This window comes from Egretta garzetta, unplaced genomic scaffold, assembly GCF_000687185.1.
Source record: "Egretta garzetta isolate BGI_Z169 unplaced genomic scaffold, ASM68718v1 scaffold363, whole genome shotgun sequence".
Classification (NCBI taxonomy): Eukaryota; Metazoa; Chordata; class Aves; order Pelecaniformes; family Ardeidae; genus Egretta; species Egretta garzetta.
The window spans coordinates 80536-107636 of NW_009259039.1; the positions used below are offsets into that span (position 1 = coordinate 80536).

General features: G+C 42.6%; 1 protein-coding gene across 4 annotated transcripts; it reads right to left on the reverse strand.

Annotated features, from left to right (window-relative positions):
* Positions 1 to 11: 11 nt before the first annotated feature.
* On the reverse strand, positions 12 to 27095 carry FOXJ2 (forkhead box J2). 4 transcript variants are annotated; one of them, XM_035890506.1, is made up of 11 exons: positions 25977 to 27095; positions 11032 to 11384; positions 10435 to 10509; positions 8397 to 8465; positions 7887 to 8027; positions 7237 to 7435; positions 5016 to 5342; positions 4516 to 4617; positions 3854 to 4054; positions 2975 to 3073; positions 12 to 2405 (listed from the first exon to the last, which is right to left on the reverse strand). In XM_035890506.1, the coding sequence occupies exons 2-11, from the start codon at positions 11362 to 11364 to the stop codon at positions 2317 to 2319; spliced, it is 1635 nt and encodes a 544-aa protein (XP_035746399.1). In that variant the 5' UTR covers positions 11365 to 11384; positions 25977 to 27095; the 3' UTR covers positions 12 to 2316. The 4 variants fall into 4 exon arrangements, with proteins under 4 accessions (XP_035746399.1, XP_009633234.1, XP_009633233.1 ...); XM_009634939.2 differs by having other exon boundaries at positions 7237 to 7432; positions 25973 to 27095; XM_009634938.2 differs by having other exon boundaries at positions 25973 to 27095.
* Positions 27096 to 27101: the final 6 nt, after the last annotated feature.

Consider the following 27101-nt stretch of genomic DNA (forward strand, 5'->3'; position numbering starts at 1 on the left):
CCTCCCTCCCCGCGGGCCGGTGCCCACACACCCTGCAGAGCTCCACGCCACCCACCCGATGCCTTCCCACGCACTAACAACGCACATTTATTTCAGGGGCAGAGGAACGAGGCCGATTTGCACACTGACCGGCATGTATTTACATATGCAAATGAGGCGCAACTTAATACGCAAATGAGGCAAATACGCAAATGAGGAGCACTTGGATATGCAGAAGGAGCCATCTTGGTTTGGTTTTCTTCTGGTGGTGTTTTCAGACTTGCACAGGGCCGGCTCTGGGTAACGTCCTCTGCAAAGCAGTAAGTGGCACCTACCAGAGGTTGTCTCCCGTGGTTTCCTGTCTCTGGTGCCACTTTCCATGGACACCCATCACGCGTGCTTCCTGGCTGTATCGTTCCCATCCCGAGGCAGCAGAGAGAACAGCTGGCTCCATCTTGAAATTGGCTCTGGGATTCCTCATTTCTCTCGGAAACACTCAATGACGAACTCCCCCCCAAATACACACTTAAAAAAGGAAAAAAAAAAAAAAAAAAAAAAAAAAAAGGAAACAAAAGTGTTCCACGCCCCCCCCAATACAATGAGACTCTGTCCACTTCCCTGACAAAGATCCAACTGTTTCATCCCTACAGCAAACTGAAAAAGCAATGCTAGTTCCCCACGTTCCTGCAGTCAGAGCAGAGGTTATTATGCCCCTGCCCCAGGTCTGTCAAGCGGCCATGTTTTGTTTCCATCTTGGTTCCCTTCACTGGTAAACAGGGAATAAGGGCTGGGGGGAGGCTTTACAAAATGGTAAAAGGAAACAAGAGGCTTGACAGAACAGAGCCACACCAGAAAAAAGGGGAACACAGAACACAGCTTTGGGGAGGAGGCATCTCAACACTCACTCCTGCTCCTGCACCTTTTCCACCTTCCTGATTTGCAAGTGCTGACAAAACTCATCCCTCGGGACTTACACTAGATTCCGTCATCTCCCCAGCTGAATCGCAAGGGATCTGACCCTCCCTCCTCCCTTTTATACTATACTCTTTGGCTGTTTGGTTTAAAAATCTGCCCTGCTTCGTCCCCTCTCTTCTAACGCACCTCTTACAAAAACCGCTTGGGAAGGGCCTCCCCGTTACTTGACTGGAGGGTCCAGCCCCTTAAGCAGAAGCTCCGCTCTGAGCAGCAGCTTCCTCCTCCCACCGTCAGCCCATCCACGAAGTGGGAGCCACTGACTGAGAACTGGCACCTACACAACAAGACACTCTCCAGCCACAGGCAAGGACAGCCTCCAAGGAAACATGCGAGGCAGAGGGCCAGAGAACAACTGAACAAATACTGATGGCAGAAATCTTCCAAATTTGCATATGCAAGTAAGAGCCTCACTACGTATTTTGAAGAAGGGCTTGAAGGGGTAGGGCGAAATTAAAAGCTCTGGGGAACAGAATTTGCTGAATCACATGTGACACCCCTGACCACTTCTTTTACCTGATGGGCTTCACCTGGAGGCTGCAAAAGGCAGTGTAGAAAATAGGTCAGGATTCCCTCAAAATCTCTCTCAGTCCACACAGGTGGCACTGCATTCTGAAACCCAACTTCTCTGCTGAAATACCATCTCTGTTACCTTCTCCTTTCTCCAAGCTCAGACCTACCCTCCCAGCTCAGCTCAGTTCAGCTCTCCCTACCTCAGGGATTACCCTCTCTTTGTACTCGGGAACTCTACTTCTTTTCTTGCTTCTCCTGCTGGTGCGAGAAAGTTCACAGAGCTGAGATCACCCCTCCAGTGTCCCTTTAGCCCCCTGACCTTTACAACATTTACGAAACAACATAACTACAGGCTCCCAGGGTCCACTAGGCTCTCTCACTCCAGTAGCCAATACGACAGATTCACCGGCCACCCTGCAGGGGAAGAGGGAATGTTAAACGCAAAATGAGGCAGAGAAAGATGCACACGAGGATTCAGCCTTCCGAGGTCTTTTCATGGCACCAAGGACTCATCTTTCTGCCCTCCACAGGGTGCCACGCAACACGGAAGAGCCGATCTGATGCGTCCGAGGCCACCAGAGGAGGGGAGGGCTGTGCTCAATTATTGGTAATAATAATAATAATAACAATAATAATAATAAACAAAAGAAGAAAAAGAAGATAAAACAGGACGCAAGGAAGGATTATCTTCGGCAGCATCTTGCGGTGGCTTCTCTGGCAGAGATAGAGAATATATATCTATATACAGGCAAGGCAGGGAGGCTGGGGAGGGTGGTGCTGGCACCATTCACCCCATGTCCCCCTCCCCTCCCACGTCCTTCATGAAGGACGGGCTATCAAGTCTGTAACTCGCTAGGTGATCAAGTCCCAGTCGAAATCATCGGGGATTTCCTCATTGGCGCCTGGAGGAGGTCCTGGAGGCCGAGGGACCAGATGGTGAGCTGAGCCAAAAACAAGAAAAAAGAAGAGATAGGAAAGAGAACAGTTAGAATAAAAAATGTCATGCTTTTTCACAGCGGGCCCTTGGGCAAAAGAAAGCATAAGGGATTCAGGCCTTCTCCCTTCCAAGTCTAACAAGCAAGAACATTATTGGCACAATTTTCTTCCTGTCAGACAGCATCTACCAATGTCTGCAGGTGGTCTGCTGTTAAATTCTCCACAGCAGCTTCCACAGAGGTTAAGTTTCAGCCTCCTTAACTTTCCTTACAGCTGACTGCTGATAGAGCATCAACAGAAGCTTCTCACGTAAAGTTGCCTTCAAACAACCAACTGAGGGTGAGGCTGAGCTAGAAGACTATTTATGTGAAGTGAAAGAAATCAGGCCACTGAAATCCTAAACCTTGCCAGAGCTATGGCAGAGCCGTAAATGGAGGGTCCCTTGCAGTCCAGGCTCCCTCTCTACCTCAGTGCTCCATTTGATTAGTAAGTGCTGTGGGAGAAATGCACAAAGGGCTTCGGAACCAGTTCTTTAACATTCACTGGTATAATATCCCTTAACATAACCCCTTACCTGGGCGATTATATCCTGGAGAGTCCTGGGTGGAAATCTGGTACATAGGAGATGGCCCGGAGAAGAGATGGGGAGGCTGGGGCTGACCATAGGAGTTCACTGTGAAAGGAAAGGAATAGAAAAAAAAAAAAACAAACCAAAAAAAAACCCCTGTTAACGTTCTAGTCAGCTGTCTTGGCCATGACTGGGTGGCAGCTCAGCCACAGAGCAACTCACTCAGACCCACGGGATACTGAGGAGATGTTCAGCTGTTGGGTTCTAACTGCAAGCTATAGCTTGGTCAGGGATCTTGTTCCTGGAACCAGCAGGAGTTTCTCTATTATTATAAAAGAAGAAAATTTTCATCCAGAAACACCACAAGCTGGCTCAATATCATCCATTTAGTTCAGTACTAGATGACACACACCATCACAGTTGTATCAAGAACATGATATCCTCTGGGCTGTCCTCAGAGTGCATCCTCCTACTTCTTGCCCAGTCAGTATTTCTCCAACATGGGTGCAAGAGCTGTCGTCTTTACAGCTCCTACAGCTCCTGCCATCTGGAACAGCAATCTCTCTACCTTGTCATTCCTTTCTGTTAGTCACCTACAAAAACCACCACCCCCTCCTCCTTTCATGAGTTTACTTTTAAAATTTATTTCTGCCTGGAGAGGTTGCCTGTCAATGGTATGCATCGCATAATAACGGTCTGTCTGGGCCACAGACACAGGACATCCTAGTTCTTTAAAGCCAGAGGAAGCTGAGTTGCTATGAACAGCTCTAACAGCCCAGCCTGAGTTGCTTGGTGCTATATTGCCTGGCAAGGCAGCCAGTAGTTTAGGATATTCACAGAATTGGACCTTCATTTACCCATCATTTTAGTCTCCTTCCTAATTACCTTGGTTCATGGATTGCTCCTGTTTGCCACTGTTCAGGGCACAAGAATCAGAGATTCGGGGGGGCTGCTGTGGGCCAACCAGATGAGGAAGCTGACCAGTCTGGGTAAGGAAGTGATTAAGGGAGTCACAGAGGTTGGCAATATGGTGTTGATCCAGCGTCCAGTTCTTCCGCTCAGCCTGGCGCAGACTCTCCATCAGCTCTGCAGGGGACAAAGGACAATGTCAAGGACAGCACTTGCACTGTGGTCTTCCCTGCAAAGAGTTTCTGTCTTCTACCCCTAAATCCTACCTTCTCCCCACAAACCCAACTTCATTGCTTTGAATCTGTCACCAAACTCCTGGAGAGCTCCACATCTAGGATACTGTCTCACTGACTCAGGCAGGGGAGTGAAGAGCAGGAGGGAAAAATCTCAGTTAGCTTTCTGACATACTTTTATGAATTAATTCCCCTTGCCCCAAATTGTTGAAGTGTTCAAGTGCTTCAGGGTCTTTAACAGAACCCACGAAGTAGGACACCTCATTTTACAAACAGAAGAGCTGAGTCACTGAGAAACCCATGGACTTGACACGGTTACATCAAAAAAAAAGATCCAGGCACAGCACTCACATATTCTAGACTACAGCCCTAGTTACTAGACCTAGTCACTAGGCCAACACTGACCTGAGAATTGGGAGTGCTCAATGCTAGACCAGTTCAGCCGGTTTACCATCTTGAAGCTTTCCTTCAGGGAATCGATGTTAGAGCACCAATCAGGGGGAAATGCTGGAATGAAATGGGGACAAGATTATTCCAGTACAGACCACCCTTTCCCTCCACCCCATAATATAAAATGATTGACCCCTCTTCACCAAAGAGCCTGATGCTACAGTAGCTAGAAATCCTTTCTGCTTTGGAAGACCGGGGACGGTGCCTCCTTTGTCGTTTAGCCCCTGACTTTATCTTCATCCCTAAACAGAATCCCAAACCCACTGTGCGTGTATCCTCCTCTCCTTTAGTAAGGAAGAAATTTCCCTCTCAGATTTCAATCATAACTGGATTTCACCCTTCTCCCTCACACAACGTAGGCACTACTTAGGGAATGATCACTTGTGGAATTTCTGCCTGGGGGGTCCTCTCTGCTCCCTTTTCCCCAGCTGTTCCTTCCATCGTCCCTGACTCACCAAAGCCAGCATTGTTGATTGAAGCCTGTGACTGTTGCTGCTGCTGGTGCTGATGTGGCTGCTGCTGTGGGTGGGAGTGCGGGTGATGTTGTTGATGCTGGTGGTAGCCTCCATGCTGCATTGGAGGTGGGTGCATGGACATCACTGGTGGAGGGCCATAACCTTCACCACCCTGCTGCTTTCCCCCTTGTGATGGGCAACCCTCTGGGGTTGGAGTGTGGAGTGGGGGAGCAGCACCCACTGATGAGGGGCCTTGCTGCTGCTGCTGCTGGTACATGTAGTAGTTGTGGTTGGAGGGCTGCATGTCACCAAGGAGAGAAGAGAAACCTGCCAAGTAAAATAAAGAGGAGGGAGCTTTAAGAGCTGCCTAGATCAGACCTCTGCTTAAAGTATCCATCTCTAATTTCACGCTGCTCATTCTGCTATTTATGAAGCTTTTGGAGTGCCCTCTGCAGGCTGCCAACAACTGTCACCTGCATAGTTATGTCCTCCCTATGCTCCAGATTCTGTTCAAAACAAAAGGCTCTACAACAAAGCCCCAGCAGGATTTAAACTTCTGGTACAGAGTTAGGCACTTAAATTCCTCCTTGAATTTTTCCTATATTTACCAAAGTAACCTATGCTCTCCTGACATGTTGTTTTCCTATAAATGACATTAAGCAAACTTAAACAACAAAACAGTTAGAAAATGTTTGGTAACTTGATAAATCTGACTTGCTGTTTCTAAAAGCTGCCTTCAGTTCCCATCTTACAAACAGCTTGGTCAGGAACCTTCACAATTTTTCCTCACACAGACCATTAGAGGTCACACATTCTACTTCTTTTGTACACAGAGCACATTGCATGCATCAGGGCTCCTTTATTATTTTCATTCCTCCTGACTCATCAGGAGTGTCATTTCTCCCCTCTTGTATTTTCAGGCACACCCTACATGCAAGAGCATCAGGTGTTCTCCATTCTTCTCCATATCAGGAACTCAGCAGATCGATTATGTCTGCCTTCCTTGTTCATTCTCCCCTTACACTGTGGAACCTCCGGGAAAAAAATCACAGCAAAGGGCATTACATGTCACTAACCAGAGGTACCCATTTCTTACTTTGAGTGCCCTTACTTGACCATCCGCAAGCAAGCCTCAGTTTTTCACTACATCCAAAATCAACCCTTAGAGCATCCTACTACCGTGATGGGGCAAGAGGATGAATACTGCCATCCTGACTCAAAAGTTGCCCACAAAATTTCCTCAAAAACCTCAAGCTTTCCTAGACTACCTTACAGCTGAAGACTTGAGAAAAAAAAAAAAAAAACACAGCCAGCCACTAAGCTTTTACAAACAGAGGTACACACTGAATTAAGGTTGTTCTCTAAATTTGTGGGGCTTGCTCATTCTGCAACACCTCACACAACAGGCTCCTACTAGGAATCTCAAGTGCCGGCAGGATGAAAGCAGTAAAAGTAATAAATTTTTATTTCTGAAGCCACAAGTTCAGGAGGCTCCTCCTAGAGTAGCAAACTTTGCCTGCACTCTATGATGGCTGACAGCATAGGTGAGAGGCTCATCTAATATATTCCTTTTTACATCAGACTAATATTTAGAAGAGTGTTTAAAGGCAAGAACAACGACCAAAGATTTTTCTGAAGTGTTTCCCGTGGACATCTCATCTCATCCCTACAGCGGTTCTGCCCTCTGGTGGCTGCTTCCTCAATCCCAGAAATGCAAGGCGTGAATGGCGTTGTAAACTCTCTCTTCCATGCTCTCAATCCACAAAGCTCAATTCTCCAAGGCCTTGTACAATCCTAGTTTTAACAGATCTGAACAACGATGACTTTCCACTCTCCTTTTGGTGAAACTCCACATGCAACAATCCCCTCCCTCTTATGGTTTCTAGCCTGACAGACTGTGAATACTTCTCCGACATGCTTTTCTTCAGGACTTCATTTCTCTAAGCTTCTGCCATTTCAGTATTTGCTTTTGTATCAACACAAGGTATTTTTAAATCATCATCCTCTTTATTCTGAGAGAACTAGGGGGAGCAATAGATAAAGGACATGCAGATTTCTTATCTGCTCCTGGCAGAACTAATTACAGTATGCCAAAGAAGGAAAGTCTGTTTGCACGGGCTCCTAAACAAGGAAAGATCTGAGAGATACCAAGGATAGATCAGTGGACAAGACTGTGTGGGCAGATACCTGCCCACCCCACATGACGCATACAGTTACTCACCGTGCTGGGAGGAAGATGATTTCTCCAGCATGGATTTGTAGAGATTTCGGAAGGACCAGCTAAGATCCTGGAAGTTAATCTCAGAGTAGGAGAACTTGAAGTCATGGTTGGCACTGTACAGCGGGGGTGGCACATCAGCCCCTTCACGGCCCTGCCCCCCTGCTACAGTAGAGGCAACATCCACAGGCCCTGCACCCTGCTAAGGAAGGCAGAAGTAAGACCTTTAGCTTGTACTAGGTTTTATAACTTGGGACAGCGATCCAGAGACTAGATACAGGTAGAACATGCACTGATATCCCATATCACTTAGCTCATCTCCCAGCAAATCTTCCCAAATGCCATTTTTCTTGAGGAAAATCAACGACCACACTGCAGCACGCTGGCTCCAGCCTTTTCTTCAGCTATCTGTTATGCCTTTATCCTTATCTCCATTCAGCCCTTTGTTAAAATTCACTTCCTCCTTATTTTCTGTCTCTGCAATTTCAGCCTCTTCCCTTATTTTTGCCTCTATATCACCATTTTCATGATTCCCTCTCTTCTCACCACTTTGCTTTTCCATTCACGCACTCCTCCCCCTCTCCTTCTCCTTCCTCCCCCCTCCCCCCGCCCTGCCCCCCCATAAGGCTTTTATTCTTTTCCCTGCTGGTGACCTGACTGTAGTTCGCCAAGGGGGTGGTGCTCTGCAGCGACAGCTGAGGGGTGGCCTCGGGTGGCAAAGAGGCTTCTGTGCTGACTGGAACAGCCCCTCGGGGGCTTTTACTTGCCTCTTGCTCTGGGGAGTCTTGTGGTATCTGTGGATGGGGAAGAAAGAGAAAAGGAAAGGAGCAGAAATCAAGAACAGATGGAGAAGTGAAACTGCAGATGGGAAGCCAGCTCCCCCACCATAGAAGTTCATGGCTTAGAAAACAGGAGGACTAGGCCTTAGTCACTGAAGAGTCAGGATAAAGGACTTTAAACAAGATTGACTTTCCTACTGAACAGCAGCAACAGCAGCCAATCAGCAGGACGTACATGCTAGTTCATTCAGTCCTAGCCTTTGTCTCCCCATCTGCACACCCTGCCCCCAAAATGATACCATGGTCTGGTGCTGGAAGAACTCCTTGGAACAAGAAGGGAATTACCCCTCCTGATCCATGCTGTCTGGAAAGAACAACACTCACGTCATCATCTGGAGGATGCCGCCTCTTGCGAGATATATCTGGACACGTATCTATGGTCCAATAAGAGCCCTGAAAAGAAGACCCATTGGTGAATGCATGATTAATTCAGAGAGATTCCTGAAGCAGGGGGCTACAGACTCAAAGAATGCAGCACTAACTAAACTTTAGGACCACAAGGACCACCCTCCAGAATATCAGACAACTGAGACCTGGGTGTTGGAAAGAAATTCTTCTCTTGCACTGTGTTGTATTGAATAAGGAGGTATGATGCTACTGGTGGAAGGCAGAATGCTCTACATGTCCATCGCGCCGAGACAGGACACTAAGAAGAATGAAGGATGTTTTGGATCCAAGCTAGGCCAGCTCTATTGTGTCTATACACCCCCTTCAGTACCTTCCTCACAACATGAATTTTTTAGTGACTGATGAGAACCAACTCAGTATTCAGACTGGGTAGAGACAGATAGGAGGATCGCCCTTTTTTCATGCTTGTGAGACTCCACTTTGAGTACTGTGCCCATTTGGGTGGTTCCCAGTGCAAGACAGACACTGATGTGCTAGAATGCATCCAAAGAGGGGCCACCATGTTGGTTAAGAACTAAAACACGTGATGTACAAGCTGTTCACATGGAGGGATCTGTTTAGCTTGAACAAGAAAAGGCTAAGGGGACCTAACCGCTGTCTTCAGCTGTGTAAGGAGATTATAAAGAAGACAGAATCAAACTCTTCTCAAAAATGCAAAGCATGAGAAAAAAAGGCAACAAACACAAGTTACAGCAAGGGAAATTACAATTGGGTATAAAGAAAAATTTCTTCACAGTGATGGTGGTGCAGCACTGGAACAAGTGCCCAGCTGTGGTATCTCCATCCTTGGAAATATTCAAAATTCAACATAGACCTCAACAACCCAATCTAATTGTCCCTGTCTGGGGGGGGTGGGGGAGGGGTGGGGTGGTGTTGACCTCCAAAGGTCCCTTTCAACATAAAGTAGTCTATAATTACATCTGTTTTTTTCTGAATAAGTATAAAGACAACTCTGAAGTGTGATTTAGCTTATTTTAACCTCCAATCGAAATCTGAATAATGAGTGACAAGCACAGGACAGGTTTTCATTATAAACCCAGCCCAACGTGCCAATGAACACCTGTAAACATGTACACTGAAGTCAGTTAGGATTTCCTGGAATAAGCCGTATAATCAATGGTATTTTTGAGCAGTGATCTTCAAAGATACACTATTTCCATTTATAGATGCCAACTGAGAACCACTTAGTCCTTTAAATATAACCTGAAATAAAAGGCCTGAGCAAGTGGCCCTTTAGGATAGGAGGCAGGAGACAACTTTTCTGTCTAAATACATAGCTTCTGTCCCCACCATCTCCTTCTGCTTGTTTGTTTGGGTTTTTTTAACAGTAATAATACTGCATGCCAAGTCTTGGTTTTGCTAGCAATTCCTCTTTACAATCTATATATATTAACAGAACTTTATTAGCCCTTACTTAGCCAACAAATTCCTAAATTCTTGAGTTTTACCTGTAAATAATTTCTACAGATTTGAACTATCTGATGGTGACATTTTTTGCCGAACACCAAATGTTCTGCAGTCTAAATAGGTAGTAGTTCTGCTCTCACTTCCATTAAACCCATAATGTTGCATCCCAGTCCTGCTGTTCACCAGCAGCTACTACGGTCTTTCATAATAGAACAGGTTGGACTAGACCCATATTTTACATATAAAGAAGAAAAAGAAACAAAACTAATAAAGTACAGTTAGCCCCATTTTTTTCCTTCTTCCAGTATCTTTGAAAGCAACCGAAGATTACAGATAAGAAAAATAATTGCTAAAACCATTAAGGCCCCTTTACAGCTTCCTTTTAAGTGAATGCTTCTGTAGCCAAAGTACTGCAGTAAATCTTACTACTGCTTCCATTTTTGCCTACACTTTAGGTTTCAAATTCCAACCATGAGTTAGAAAGGGCAACCCCGGCTTATTCCTTGCAGTTTTAAATTGCTTGCCCAGGAGCATGCAGATTTCTTACCTTCCCAGGATCATCTCTCGGTCGAGGCACCTTCCGAAAACATTTGTTCAGAGAGAGGTTATGACGAATAGAGTTCTGATGACAGAGTAAGAGATACAGGTAAGTGCTACAATAAAAACATACACCCTTCTGAGTATGCCAGAGAACAGGTAGAGAAAACAGAAGGATGGTTCATACTCAAAAGCCAAAGCTCACTATATATATTGGGAACAGAGCAGAACAGAAGCTGTGGAAAGGAGAGCAATGGATTAGGATGAATAATATGGGGCTGAACCACCTATACATCTACAGAAGGCGCAATGAAGATAGTATCGGCGTGATGCAGAGGTTGGTAGTGACGTGGGTTTGTGGGGGTTTTTGTTTTGTTTTTCTTGGTTATTGGTGGTGGTGTTTTGCAGGCTCCTTCTTAAGGAGCCACCATATACATATTAAAAAAACTGTCACAGAAAATGTGACTTCCAGATATGCATTTTCTCCAGCTGGACTTAGTTTCACATCTGTCTTTTTATTTTGCCTAGTGAGGATATTTTGCACAGAATTAAGAAAGTAAGTCTTGTAATTAGACAAAAAGGGTACTTTAGCAAAGCAAGTCCTCACCTTCCAACCAATACCGGCATTTTTGTAGTAGGGAAAATTGTCGCAGATCCAACGGTAGATCTCACTAAGCGTCATCTTTTTGGCAGGTGATGAGTTGATGGCATATGTGATCAAAGTGGCATAGCTGTAACGTGGCTTCCCATCTTGGTGCACTGCAGCCTCATCCTTACTCAGGGTGGCATTGGGATCTGTCGGTGAGCCTGGAGGACACTTTCGGGCAGCCCCTGGAGGTCCTGCTTGTGAGGAACCCCCTAGTTTTTCAATAGTAGCCCTTAAAGTAAGCTGTGGGAGCCAGTCTATGGAAGTGAGGCTGCTTTCCAGGTCAGAGGCCATGATGCTCGAAGCAGGAGTATCTGCGAGGAGAAAGGAGCAGAAAGGTAACTCCTGAAATACAAAGAAGGTGAACCCTAAGAACAGAAACATCCATTTGCATTCCTCCTCTGCTTCTCCCCCATCACAAATACCCATGTGAAGATCATCCTACTTCATATACCTTATTCACAGCCAGACAGAATCATCCAAAAAAGCCTATGACTGTGTCTCTGGGAGGACCATCCTTGCTGATAGTAGCTGGGACAGTGCTGATGGTAACATTGCTAGGACAGTCTTACCCAGAGCATCCCAGCTGTTCCCAGGTAAAGAACTAAGATCTAGCCAAAGGAAGTGGAGACTTTTCAGCAGCTGTATCACATTCACTCCTTTACTACATCAGCAATATAACCTTGGGACCCTCCACCAAGATTACCTGTAATCCAGTAGGTTTACTGTGTCAGGTAAGAGCAAAATCATAGCTAAAAGGGAATACTCCTTCATGCCACATACAAACCACAGTTTATTAGATCATCTGGAAAAGTCAGGACTGTGACTATCTTAATTTGGGGAGAAATTCACTTCTCCCTGAGGCCTAGCCTGTCTTTTTGCATCAGGTGACACTATAATGAATCTATTCCTTAGAGCTAGGATTACAGATCTCATTCTAAAACACCAAGATCATGCATAATACTATATATAGATAATTACATCTACCATGTTGAGGTGGAACAGACTATATTAAGCTCATAATAGTTAAAGCTTTGCCTACCATAGCCTATTTTTCCTAAATATACATATCATTTTATTGAATTAAATCTTGCTTAATTCTCAATATAACAGGCAAGTATTTTCCCCAAATCTGAGACACAAGAAAAACTTACTTGTCTAAAGTCACACAAGTTTGCCAGAGTGGAAACAGACTCAGGATCTTTCCTCCCATAAATATTACTTAATTCCCCTCATAAAAATAAAACACACCAGTCCAACATGGCTAGCACTTGTACCCAGGGTTTTCTACTTAACAATTATTTTGTATGAAGAAAACATTTAGCAGCATGAACTTGTATGAACTTGTACACTTAGCACACAAACTTGTATGCTGTCTTTTGTAGCAGTCAAGGCAGCAGAAAGATCATCATTCTTACTCATAACTGGCTGCATCACTATACTAGGAGCAATCCCTTGAAGTCTGGACTGAAGTAGCTAAGTTTCCACGACCACAACCTGCACTGCTCTGCACTTATGCTTTGCAGAAAGAGAAGAATCATGCCTTGAAGGGCTGCAAGTGCTGCATCTTTCATTTTGAAATTAATCTTTTTAGAGCATTAGATTATACTGTCTTTGAGCATGCTAGTGCATACAAAAGGTAAAGGCACAAACACACATGCACATACTTATGTACACACTCAGGTAACAAATTAAACACAGGCATACATGTAAGAGAGAACAGACCGACATGAACACACTCTGCTTAGGGAAGATTCATCAGCAGACACCTCCCACCGAGTGCATCACTCAGATGAGTGGATCAGATGAGACAGGGAGACACCCATCTGCATGAATACCAATTAGATAGTCATTCTAAAAATAGGTATTTGACAATAACACAGTGTGGATGCACAGTTCCAGAGACAGATGCACCCAGCATTTTGACAGAGAAGCTCCCCGTTCTTTCTCCACAACCATACACATTATACCTTGCACTTCTGCACTGAAGTGCTCTCACAGCACAAAAGCACTGAAGAGTCTACACTCCACCACATTTGTATGCGCTAAACCTTTCATTTTCACACATGTGCTCATCACACCTCTTAGGGCTCAAACACCTACACAACACCCCAACAAAATCCATCCCTCAACCACCACAAGCAGTGACTCCAAAGCCCAGGGCTCAGAAAACACCTCCTAATTGCACAGCTAACATTATCACTCACACTCATATGCACACACAGACTGAAAAGTAAAAATGCAGCGCTACAGTATCTGTAGCGAGTGGAAACATTTTTCTGTCTGTGGAGGAAAGGAAAAGCCCAACTGCTACTAACTTATCTATCTACTTATCTGCCACACTATCACATATGATAGCGATGACTACTTGCTACGCAGCTAACTAGACAATCAGAGCTGCAAAAGGCTTTCCATTATCCACCCTCCTCAAGCTGCTGTTTCTTGAATACAGCTCTTTTTGGCTGAATTGATCTAATCTAAACCATTTTAAATTTAAAAAAAAAAAAAAAAAAAAAAAAAGCAGCACTATTCCTTCCCGAATTATACAGAATAAAGCAACAATGTATTTTTATCCAGTGGGGTGGACAGACTGCTGAGGTATCCATGTCACTGCAAAACAGCTACATCTGCATAGTAACTTTACAGGTACAGCCCTCACTAAGAGTAGTATTCAACTTGGGAGTAAACAAACATGAACTAGATATCAGTTGAATGCTTAATTTTCTAAGTGTGCCTCATATAAATTTTAATTTCCACAGTGCAATCAGGGAACAAATTACTGCTGCTTATCATATGCATGTTAAATGATTATGAAATATCAGTTGTGTTAACAATACAAATCCAAAGTAAAATAAATACAAATTTCCCATCCACCAATCTGAAACACCAGAAATTCAAGAAGCAGAAGAAAACACTGCAGTTTTCACAGAGCTTCAGACTTGCCCAGGTTATGTCAGTAGAGCATTTGAGATGATTGGCTATGCAGTAAAATGTAAGGTTGATATGCAACACGCCAATCATCAAATACACAAGCTTTTGCGTATTTGTGTAAAATACACTTGCCAGGGAGACAAGCAAGGTTAGAATTGGGTCACATTACACCCACGCTAAGAATCTGCATATTTTCATTCCCTGGTTTATAAAAATCTTTGACAAGAAAACAAAATCCCAAAATCTTAAATAAAAAAAAAAAAATCTGCATATACATATACTAATCACCCAGCACTGAAACACCTACTTTTCAGTAAAATACAGCAGCTTCTTAAAAACACATATGCTAGACAGTAATTTAGGACAGAAAGTGAAGACTTGGACCCAGTAACAATCATATGGGAAATTTCAAAGCAGTGGAATAAGTCTTTTTTTCCAAGTTTAAAGTTGACCATGTTACTGGATTTATAATTTTATATCCCAGTAATATGGGATCTGGAATAATCAGGCATGGTCAAAACTCACGTAAGGTGGCAATTCCAGAACACTATCAGTGCAAAAATAATTTGGTGTAATTGGCTACTAAATTATTTGAAAGAATACTTACTATAACAGTAATACTTTCTATAATTCGTGCTGTGTATCTCATTCACCTGATCCAAGCAGTACACCGGCTTGACACTACTTAATGGTACAATAAAACAAGGCTGCAGCCAAACCAGAGCAGCTGATGATTCTTCCAACTTTCCCTTCCCACTTTAGTGCCTCGCAAATCTTCTTTTACACTCTTATGAACCCACTCAAACAAACAAACAAACAAAAACGCCAAAGACCCCTAATGACTAACAAACACATTGAACTGAAATCAGGGGTGTTTAAAAAAAATCCTATCACATTAGCAAGCCAGAATTGACTTTGAAGTAGTAAAAAGAAAGTTGAAGACCAGAATTCATAATCTCCGTCTCTGCATGGTAAATAGTATCTGTTCATGTATTTGCCTGACTTTAAAAACCAAGGGTAAGGTAGCCAAGTCATAACCACCATCAACAGCTAGAAATTGACTGCAGAGTATTCATTTCTCAAGCACTAACTAGTTCCAGCACAACCCCAAGTCAAGACAGGTCGGATGCAAAAATGACACCCAAACAGTGATCCAAAACTACAATTAAACAGACGAGAATCTCTCTAATTCATAAGGAAAATGTATTAATCATAAGCGAAAATCCTATCATTGAATACCTTTTAATAACCACTAATTCACTTGGGACTAGTAATACTTCCCTACAGCTTCCCAGGAAACCTACTGCCTTACTTTGAATATTTGCAACTAGCAAATCAAACCTCAGGCTGAAAATGCACGGCAGCCTTCTGTCTATCAGAGTGTGCTATCCCTGCCGCTGGACTGAAGAAATCTGGACTTTGCCTGCCCTGCTATTTTGCAAATGCTTGCTTTAAGCCAGTCAGATCTTATCCAAGATCACTGCTACTTATATATCAGGACTGAAAAATGTATGAAATGTGGGGAACAGGACTCTAAGGGTCATATTGAATGCAGTTAATAAACCTTTATAGCCTGAAACATTCTCTAAGGCTGAACTCAAAGGCTGGCCAGTCAGAATCAGTTAGAATTGAAGCAGAGAGTCATACTACGCTGTGCACAGCCTACGGAAGATGCATATTCTAGAATAAATCTCTACATTTACTTTTCTATATTTACTTTCACTGTTGCTTTATTTGCTGCTATTCCAAGCCAATGAAACACTACTGGCAAAACATTCAAAGGAGCCTCAACTTCAGTTTCTCAACATAAACTCTGAGAAGGAAGAAACACACAACAGACTACCAAGCAGTGAGAGACACTGCTGTAGAACATTTATAAAAATAAGGCTGCTTCTATTTAGGTGCCTGAAACACAGATCGAGTGATCTAACAAACAATACCCATCTAATATACTCAGAGATACACCTAGCTTCTGACGTTAACAAACAAAAAACCTCGAACCCAACAAACTGGCAAAAAAGAACCATTTGACTGCAACCTTTCTGAAACACAAAAGCGAGCGGGATGTCAATTAGAGGAAACTGCCTCAAAAAGTAAAGAAGAAGAGTAACACATAAGAATACTACGTGCATGGGGAAACAGACAGCTTCTACTTTGATGGAAAAAGTCAGTTTTGACAAACTTGTGTAAATTACACATGCAAGAAACCTGTATTCTTATGCAAATACAGAAAGGGGAAAAGAATCGATTTTGCTAACTCTGGCAGGAAGAGAAATTTGCCATTTTAAGATGTGTGCTTTCCCTCAATAATAAGGAGGTGTGAACTAAGAGGGCAAAACCAAAACACTTAAAAATCTTCTCTAAGCAAACATCTTCAGAAAAAAGGATAGTGGTTACCTGCATAGTCTGAAATTGTTATCCATCATTTTGGTAACTACTCGTGAGAAGCCTTCAGGAAATATTTAAGTTTCTGGAATCAAATCCAGAAGGAAGAGAGAGGCTGCTGGGTGTTGCTCATAAAATGAAACTTAACCTGGAAGGAGCAGTAGGTGTCCTGTTAGTATATCAGCAAACCAAAAGAAAAGCACTGCAGTTTGAAACTACACTTGTGTCTGCAGTGCCACGTGAAAGGATGAAAACCAGTCCCTGGAGTAAAGAGGTAAGAGAAATCGTCATACCCTAGAACCATGTTTCCCTTCTTTGGGGAAAAAAAAACATTTTCCCTATAAACTAGAGGCTTGCAGATGTGGTAATAAGGGGCACACAGTTCTCACTAGTCATGAACCACAAAGGAAAAAAAGAATTCAACCAAAGGAAGTTACTGTCACCTAAGAGCCCACCGGGTGGTATCACCTATACAAATATGAACTATCACAATCTGCACCTGTCCATGTCACAGTGGTCTGACTTTACACCCCTGCTCAAAACTACTTAGTGTGCAAGACAGAACGGCTTTGAATGTTCGATGCTATTTTGTGTAAAAGAACACAGGCGGTACAGTAATGATGGCATCCTGAACTGGAAATTTGCTAAAAGTTATAACACAATGTAGATGGTACTGAAAAATCAGAGTTAGATGAAAACTTTTACACCATGCATAGCCTAACACAAATCATTGAACTAATTGTTTTGTTATAATTAAATTGTTATACAGGTACGGTTTTCCTTTAACAAACAGAAATCTTAATAACGTAATATTCAGATTAAGTCTCAAGGAAAAATAAAAAGAAAACAAATGTTTTCATAATAGTCACTAATTACATAAATATCCTAATGGCACACTTTAACATAGGACCTTTCAGTTCCCTTCATTTTGTGAAAGGTGCACAAGCAGGGTATAATTTTGTATTTTGAATTTAATGAATGAACAGCACTGACTGTGCATGTGTTCTTCGTATTAATGAAGCATGAAGTCTTGTGGGGACTATAAAGTCACCAAAACCCCCATGTTGGAAGTGCATCAGGATCCAATTCCAGAAGCAATTATGTACTAGTCTTGTATGAAACTGACAAAATGGTATAGTTTACAAAACCTGACCTGCTTATTTAAAGTTATCAACAGATGGCATAACAGCCAAAGTCTAAAATATTCTCATGTCAAGGGAGACAGTATCTTTACAGGCATAGAAGGCTAGGATTAAGCATAGCTAGTGCCTTGCCAGATTTTAATAAGACCAACTAATCAAATATTATTGTTGTCTGCTATATAAACATGCAGCAAAAATGCAGAGAGAAATACCACACAAACATTGCAGAGACCCCTCAGACAGTCTGAAATATACATTCAAAGTTAAGACTAGTTTATTTATTTATGGTGCTGTGTAAGTGAAACTGGGAATACATAATACCTGTCAAAAGAAACAGCAAATGATATTGAGAATACTGGTATGCCTAAAATATTATTGAGCTGAAAATTATTTTCTTTGTAATAAGACTACCATAAAAGATTTATTCTAATAATAAGGCAAATGTCCCGTGACAACCCTCCCAATAACAAATCTGAAGTAAAAAGTAAACCACGCACTCTGAAGAAGCACAGTGAAAATATATCACCACAGCAGAAATGCCTTTACAGCACCACTCCACCCTCAGTACCACTAAGCAATATTTTACCATGGGAAGTAGGAGCTGTAATTCTAAACTTACGCCAAGGCAAGACAAGAGAAATCTTTGGCATTTGCTTTAAGAATATTAACAGAACAATTACTCTTACACTAAGAAAGGTTATTAGGTATTGGTTTGGAATAATTCAAATTTATGGGCACATATCTGGAACGAAATTTTCCCTTGGAAACCAGTAAGAGAAGGTATTTCCCACAGCCCTGCATGAGCACCCAGTTGTAGAGAAGGATTTCAATTTTAGCTGCCTATCAGCATCACATCCAGTAGTAAACCTTCAGTACAGGATATGCAAACACTGATATGATACCCAGATTGTCTCTGAAATTAGAGACAACATCAGAAGTAGATGAGCACGCAGAGTATCTTGCTCAGAAGATCTTCACATCATTGCAAAGATAGGTACAGAAACCCAGGTTAAAAGAATGCAACATGTACTTATAAATGAAAACTGTATTCTTATTCTCATTAAAAATGGATTTATCAGTGAAAAATGACTGATAACCTTGCAGTTTAATAATAGTAATACTACAAAGCTCCTATGTAAGAGAGCTCCCGGGGCTAAATGAATGCCAGCCAGGCATAGTGAAAATGAAAATCTGACTGCAAGTGGTCAGAACCTGTTCACCAAAAGCTGAACCACTGAAAATAGATTAGTCAATATGAACTCTGCAATAGTTGCTAAAACAAGCCACAACCCACCCCGTCCCACTTGTGGAAATGGGTATCAAGCACTAGCAAGAACTACGTACTGAATTCATAGAAAATAAGGAAATTGGTATCAAGTGCAGATTAGTCGGATACCACACAGCCAAAATGTACATACAGCAGATGCTCCCAGAGTTAAGATTACCAAAGCGCTGTAGAAAAGCCTGTTAAAGAAGAGTTTGGAAGCGAAGTGCAGCTGAATTTGAAGTTGGAGAATGATCAGAAGAATCAAGCAATACATGTGAAGCTCATAAATTAGGTCTCAACCGCTGTTTTAACATGATTCCTTTTCACTATTGTGTTAGCTGTTATTCCAAACTAAACTGACTGAACTGTCTTACAGGAGAAAAACACCTGACAATCCCTAGCCAGGCTCAAAACTTGTAAAGATCTGTACCAAGCTTGAAGGTCAAGAGGATTCAGAACCACACTAGCAAGGAAACACACGCCCATTAACAGTTTCTTCTGGCTTAAAACTCTAGTATTGCTACTTGGCTTTCTGCATCCTACTCATAAAATGCTCCATTTTGTGTATCATCCTCAAACTGAATCTCCTGTTCATTTCATTGCAGATACTGAAAGAAGCCCCGTTCTTCCACACACATACTTGCTGCAGTTGCCACCTTTCAACTGCGAGTAAGTATTATTCTGCTCCAACCCTGACCATCCTAGCCTTTGAGATGCTGTGTCTTTGCTGATGATGATCTTTATTTACTTTTGTAATCATACTTCTTTACAAAAGAAGCCAGGGAGAGGAGGGTACATGTAACAAGAAACTACTTCTGAGTATCACTTAGGCCTTTTGAACAATTTTCAAATATGCAAATAAGTAGTTTCCAGTATGTCTGGCCTCTATTGGCTGGCAATTTTCCTATACATATCAAGGTATGAGTCAGCTGAGGAAGAATGTGAAGAGATGCTCATGCAAGAAATGGAAAAGCACAATGTCATGCTTGTGTTGCTGGCAGAGCAAAGGACAGTAACAGACAGCAACAGATAGGGAGAAACATAAATGTGAAGGCCCCTTAGAGTGAGTGCAAGAAGCTGGAACCTTATGGGGTGGATGATAGCCAACAAACAAGCTTGTGAAGGGGGAGATGGCAACATGTCGATAAAACACTCCAAGAGGATAGCTTCGATACTTGTTTTTAACAAGACGAGAAGGTAACACAATTGTCAGAGGCCAGCAAGAACAGCTAGCAGTAACCAAGATGGTAAATGAAGGAGAAAGCATGAGGATTACCCAAAGAGACTAAGAAAGAAGAAGCAGGAGATTCACGCCATGAAACTGGAAGATGAGCCCCTATCCTGTATGTCCAGAGCAAGAAAAATGCAAGAAAACCCATGTTATAGGCCCAACTGTGGAAGCTTGCAACAGAGGAAAGCAGGAAACAAAGGGAAATCTCAAAGGAGCTTTCTGGAGTTCCGTCTTGGCCTCAGAAATCTTAAGCTTGCAGCAAATCATTCAAAAAAGATGTTAAGGTAGCATGCCAAGTTGCATAATCTAACATCACTGGCATGAAGGAGGTAAAGAAAAGCAAAGAGAGGATACCAGAGATAGGTCTTTGCATCTAACTTACAAAAAAAAAAAAAAAAAAAAAAAGGAAGAAGGTGAATAGCTTAGTGCAGAAGCTACTGAATGAATGACTAGAACAGTAGGAGGGAAACCAGGAAAACACTGACACAAAAGTCAAGGGAGGACAAGATTTCAAGACTGGGCATGATCAAGTGTCAAAAACAGCAGGGAAGCCAAGAAGGATGAAGATGGAACAGAGACCCTGAGACCTGGCCAAGAAAAGGTCATTAAAGATCTTAGGAGAAGCTTCAAGGGAGTCAGAATATCTATACTTAAGTCAACTTAAAAAACAGTTCTAGGCTGCAGACGTGGTACAGGATCTTTCAGTTTTGGGGTCACAGGTCTTTCCATGAAAAAAAAATTAATTTGGGCATTATGCTTTCACTGTTTCTTAATGCCACAAAACGCGGAATCTAGAGGTTTTGAGTTCAATATCACATTGTAATTAAGGTAACCAACAGCAAGAAGAACAGCCAGCCTGTATAAAGGCTGTTTTTTCATCCTGATACTTTGGAACCCTTACAAAGGATCAATAACCTATTCCAGGATAAATGGTAAAGCCATGCATGGAGAAGTGCGCAGCCCAAGGTCAGCCAGCAAAGGAGTAGCAGAACCATGCAGAGAACACAGGTCTCCCAAATCCGAGACCAGTTCTCTACATTCAAAGTTTGTTTGCTTTGTTCAGGTAGAGATAAAGGGAAATTCAGAGGTAGCTATTTTAGCAGCTTATTTATTTTTCTCTGCAAGTTCCTGATGGGGACGGAGAATTGTTTTGGTTTTACTTAACAATAGTTTTTTGGGGGAAACTGAGAATTCAGAAAATTTGCTCCTTTAATTTGTGACCACAAAAAGTTCAGATTCCTTCTCAATTATTCAGATTTGAACTTTAAACAGTAATTACATATTTCTGCTATAATCAGCGACAGTCTTTATACAGCAAAGAGCATAAACAAAATTTGAATTGCTAATTGTAAAAAAACAAAAAAGCAAGTATTTTTTTCCTCAAGGTATAAAAGCTCTACTCGTCATCTCCCCTCTCTCTCATTACTCAGTCTCTCTTATATATAAAAAAGGGCCAAAAAAGAACACCCATTCCCTTATTTCTTGACTTCACATCATGTAAATTGACCAGCTTAGAAAGATGAGGAATGAGGCACTGGGCCTTGCACAAATTTTTCATTCCAGTTCTCAAAACCAAGATCCTGAAGTGCTGGAAGGAACCAGAGAACGTAATGCAAGGGCTTTTCATTCTAATCAACTAAAATCCAGCTATTCCTGAGGAAGGGAAGGGGACAGGGGAGAAGGGCGGGTGGGAGAATAAATGAGTCAGATGCATTATAGAGAAAGCGCCATTCCCCAGCCTAGCAGAACTGGCTATTTTCAGAGGAACAAAATTCTATTTGTTATATAGTAGTAAAAAAGAACAAGTTTCTTGACATAACCTGAGACAAAAAAAAAAAAACAAAAACAAACCAAAAAACCACAAGCATATAATCTAATGAAAGCCAAAGCAAGAACAGGTCAAAACGCAGGTGTGGAAGTAAGAGCAGGGCCTGTGACATGTAGTGAGAAAGGATTCCTGCCAGTGAAAAATCCTAGAGAGGAGATAAGGGATGCTTGCTTGATGAAGAGAGAAGCAGCATTTTAGGCTTATAGGACCACAGGACAGAATGCCAAAGGGACAGCATGGAAAATGAGATGCAAAGAGCAGTACATAGAGAACTGGGAGGAGGAGTGGGGTGTAGGAGGAAATGAGAGTAAAGAAGTAGGCGGGGTGGAAACATGCTGGGCCTTAAAGGTGCAGGAGAGGAACCTGACTGTGACAGGATATGCTAGGAAGCCCAGTATGGGATTCAGGAAAGGGTTCAAATGGTCAGGAACTAGCAAAATCTGTTCATCGTCCACCTTTAAGGCAGCAACTCCAAGGTTCATAATAGGATGGGGCAGGTCAAAGACAGAAGGATAAAACGAGAGTCTAGTCCAAACCTTGGCAAAGCACCCCAGGACACAGCATTAAATCGGTCCTAAACTCTGTTGTGAGGTCTCCAAATTTTGAAACGTTCCCAGCATTTTGCATTTTCATTTCAAACTTAAAATGAAAATTTGCAATTAATTAATTGTGAAAACATACTGCAGCATGCCTTGCTCTCTCTCAGTAATACACATATACAGACTGCCTTTAAAAGTGAAAACATGAGTGCAGGGCAGAAATACGTTACAGATTTTCAAGTTCATCGTGCATCCCTTAGAAGGAAGAAGGAAACAACAACAGAATAGATAGCAAGCAGCAATATTGACTCCTGCCAAGATGATATGCATTTGGAGGTTGAACACATCAAATGGATATTCTTGCTAAAATAACACAATGTGCAACAGCCAGCAATACAGAGATTTAAATGCTTTTCTTTAGGCTTCAGAGTTAACACAACTGGAGCGTTCAAACATTTCAGAGATACCATTTTAGGCTGTCCATTAATCTGGGCATTACTCATATTTTCAAAGTTGCCTTCCAGACCGAAAATGCTAGAAACAGTATTTTTTTAAAGTTTCAATTCTGAAGCATCACTCATCAACAGATTCTGCAAATGGAGTACTGCAAAACACAGAGGGTTCTGTGTGAAAGTCACTGGTTACAATTCTACCCAAGGTTGGGAGAAGCAAATGGAAAAATGAGTCCAAACGCGCTGCATCTTTTGGTTGCTAATGACCAAGATGTAACTCTTGTCTGACAGCTGTGTAAAATGAGATAATCAGCTCGGTCCTGCTCTTGAGGGACAGCTGTCCATATCACAGGTGCCATTAACCATACCTCCTTTCTGATACTTGAAGTAAAGGGCCAAAGATCCAAACCATGATGCAGACTGGATCTCCCACTATATGAAGGTCAGCTGAAGTTTAGGGGAGGAGGTAGTCAGCAAAGGTACCTATACCTCTGGGGTAAGAAAAAACTTCACAAGAGAAACCAGCATTCAGCTGTATTTTTATAGGAGGGGGAAAAAAAAAAAAGCACTACAGTAGTCACAATCCCATCTTGTACACGGAAATTATACCCAAACTCCTCAAACTGTTCACTGTATTTCATTCCAACTTTTCTGACTCCTTATTCTACTCTAGAAACTTGCCTGCAGAACCAGATTTCAAGATAAAACCCAAGAACTTAAAGAACACATACTTAAACATTAATATAACCTCATGATCTTTCAGTAACGTAATCCTTTTCCCATAACTCTCTAGACCTTCTCCTTTCATTTTACTTAAGGGCTTGACCTGAGACATGCCACACAGTTCTCAGATGGGAGCAGAGTGCACATAGGACAAGATCAGACTGCTTCAACTTTAAAAGGAAGGATGAATGTCCAAATTTAAATTTACAAACCCATACATAACGAAGTGTCTCTTACTCAAACGTCGAAGACTTCATTGCTTCTGTTGAAGTCAACTCTACATTCCTGGGCACTTACAAGAATCAGGCTATTTACTTAGGTACCCAAATGTGGTTTTTAAAGTCTAATTTTAGGTGTTCAGGTTTAACATTCTTAATGTAAACTCTTAAAGGCATAGGACTTTCATTTAAATGTGTCTATAAAGTACCTTGCACTTTTATGAAGATAAATAATAGCCTCCCTTTTTCTTTTATGGATACTTTTGTATCAAATAAATGGTGCAGAACAGCTGCAGTATTCCACCTCGGAGAAAGCTGCGTTTTTGCCTGTGATAAACATTTGATGTAAATACCATGATCACACTGAAGAGCTATGCTCTCTAAAAATTACTGCCTTCCTTAAATTTATCAGTATGTCCTAGCTTTTGTATAGATGTGTTTTTGCCTACGAGATCTTCAGAGCAGACACTGTCTTAATTTTGTGTGTCCGAGTCAGCACTGAATACCCCATCAGCAATTAACAAATAAATAACAATTACTCTACGGCACACTACTTTCAGCCTTGTATGTCTGTCATGAATATTTAAAGCTCAGGCAGCAAATACAAAATCTTAATCGTTACCATTAACAATGAAGAAATACACCAATTCATATACAGAAAGATAATTGTGGGAGAGCAGAATTTTGTAAGGCTGGCATATATATTCTGTAAAGTGCCCTGGCATCCATCAGAGCCACAAGCACTTGAAAAATGTCAAGTCATTACTGTGAGGAAGGGGGCAGCGCAAGGTAAATTAACCTCAAGAGCATGAAAAGTCAGTTACCCCCTTAAATGTACAAAGGCCAAAATGCCTCAGTTATCTCTTCCCTTATGCTAGATAACACAGCTGTACTCAAAACAGGCTGATTGCATAACTATAGGGCAACAGGTAGGAGGGCATCTAACAGTACCCCCAGAACATATGTATGATTCATGGTTCAGCCTTCTCTTAGAAAGAGGCACCTTCTGAAGCTATTCTGTCAAAATTATCTGCCAAAATGGGGAATCACTTTGGAGGGACCTGACATCTTTTGTCTGATCTTGTTAGCAAATTACACTAAGGCATCCCTTCTTCAGGGACTCCCTGTTAACCATTGTGCTCCCAAATGGATTCCAGAAGGGTTCCTGTCCTGGTCAAGGACCCTTTGATCTTGGATTTCCTCACTGCTATCTCACTGGAGAACAGAAACAGGAATATCTCAGGTGAGACATCCTTAGGCATGATTCTTCTGCTGTGGGAATCTGCTTTGGCTTCATTTGAGATGAAGTCTCCCTCAGACTTGACTTCTCAGGAAATCACTACGTTAGTGTCAGAATACTCATTTGCAACTGGAAATTAACTGCCTCATTTACAAAAAGCAGCCAGCTTGGCTCACCACGGCACTAGCATTAGGATTCACATTCCAAGCCCCTGAACACAGCATAAAACACAGATGAAGACTGGTGGCAACGGAATGGCTTCTTTCAGCTTTCAGAGCAGGTTCCACCAGCGCTGTCACAATTTTCATTCCCAGGCCCCTGAGCACCACAGCACACCACAGCCCCTAGGTGCATTAGGGGACACATCTCAGAGTACTAGCACTGGGATCTGTACGTTCAGGTCCGAAGCACAGCAAGGTCTGCATCGCACAATGATTTTATTCCCACAGTTACAAGCATAGTAGGACACACATGGGGAAGAACTGACACTCCAACCCCATGGGTGCACCCTTGGACACAAGCACTACAAATCACTGCTCCCGCCTCCTCAATGCTTTTTTAGCCAGTATTATCCTTCTCAATGACCCCTAAATGACAGAAATTCATTTCACACCGGTGATGATAAAGGCTGAGCCTAGGATGAATACACCAGGGACAGAAAGTAGAAGGGAAAGGGCAGAGAGGTTTCTTGCAATTAAATAGGGCTAAGGTCTCCCACAAGCTAAACAGTGAGGGAAAGAATCAGGTCAATTCCATATAGCATATAAGGGAGCTAGATGAGAGAGATGGAGAAAGACAACACAGAAAAAGGCTGGGGAGACATTCAGAAACAGAGAGAAAAGATTAAAAGGAAAGCAGATATAGTGAGAGAAGAGGCATGGAAAACAAGGACAGAAGGCAAAAGAGAAGGACAGCTAGGAATAGAGAGGTGATATAATGTGGTCACTCACTCTGGAAGATTTTCTGGAGAAAGGTGGATTATCTTCAGTGCTGGTTTCTGGGGTGCTGCCCTTCACACTCCTTCTCTGAGACCCATCCTCAGAGCATTGCTGTCAGCTATTGCAAGAGCTTCTTCAAGAAATATTTTGAGGGCGAAGAGATTGTGGATGAAATCAGGATCTTGACTATTAGAACAATCTGTTTGGGATTGTCAGTGCCCTAAAACTGCTGGTTTTATCCTAGGATGGAGATCCTCTCTCCCTTTTGACAGCTAACTACTAAACGGGTGTCCCCCTGGGAGACAGCCTTTTCACTGATTGTCAATTATTTCAGAGATCAATTTCCCCGATCTCCCTACCTGTAAATCTCCCTTCTCTCTCCTCTAGGTGCACCTTGTCCTTAAGGGTAGGCAAATCTCTTTCTCTGAAAAGAATTCTTGCTATCTCTGTGGATATTATCAGCGAAATCTGCCTCTTCCTTTCCCAGTAACTGGGAGAGGTGCCTTCTCTCCTTGCACAGGATATTTGAAAAAAATGCTCTTGGGATTAGGGATCTTCCTTGGGATGAAGGAGGATGAGGTCAGTATTGGAAATTACCTTTATCTCCAGTGGTTAACAGCAACTGGAAAAGGGAAGAAGAATGCCTAAATCTGCCTCTGCTTTCTCTCTCTTGCTTTGCTTTCTCTGCTGCCTGCTGAGCAGATGTAAATAATTAAAATTACTAGGTATCCAGAGCTCCTGTTTATTTCTGTCTTGGGAACTGCCCCTCTTGGGCATATGGGGTTTCTTCTGTGAAGACTCCCCTGTTACTATCTCGTGTGGGGAAGAAGGGCTGTCTCTTCTGCCTGGGGAAGAAATTTCCTCAGTAGCAGGGGGGAGCAGGTGGTAAGGGTTATTCTCACAACCCTCAGAAACTGGGGTCTGAGGACGTCTCTCCCCTAAACAGGTACTAAGGGAGCTCCAGGAGGCTCTATTCCACAGTGAGGAAGAGCAGACCTGCTTCTAGGTAGCTACCAGGGCTCGGTACCGGGGGCCCCTGCTCGTCAGCGAGGAAGGGGACAACTGTTAAGCTTCCCTTACCGGCTGCGGGGAAGGGGCTGGCAGGCGGGTGCGCCCCGGCCTGCCAGCGAGGCGGGG

Coding starts and splice junctions, on each gene's coding strand:
- FOXJ2 (XM_035890506.1), bottom strand. CDS start 11,364: ATGGCCTCTGACCTGGAAAGCAGCCTCACTTCCATAGACTGGCTCCCA. Junction 5,343..7,236: donor ATCATCTTCCTCCCAGCACG/GTGAGTAACTGT, acceptor TTTACTTGGCAG/GTTTCTCTTCTCTCCTTGGT. Junction 2,406..2,974: donor TCCAGGATATAATCGCCCAG/GTAAGGGGTTAT, acceptor TTTTTGGCTCAG/CTCACCATCTGGTCCCTCGG.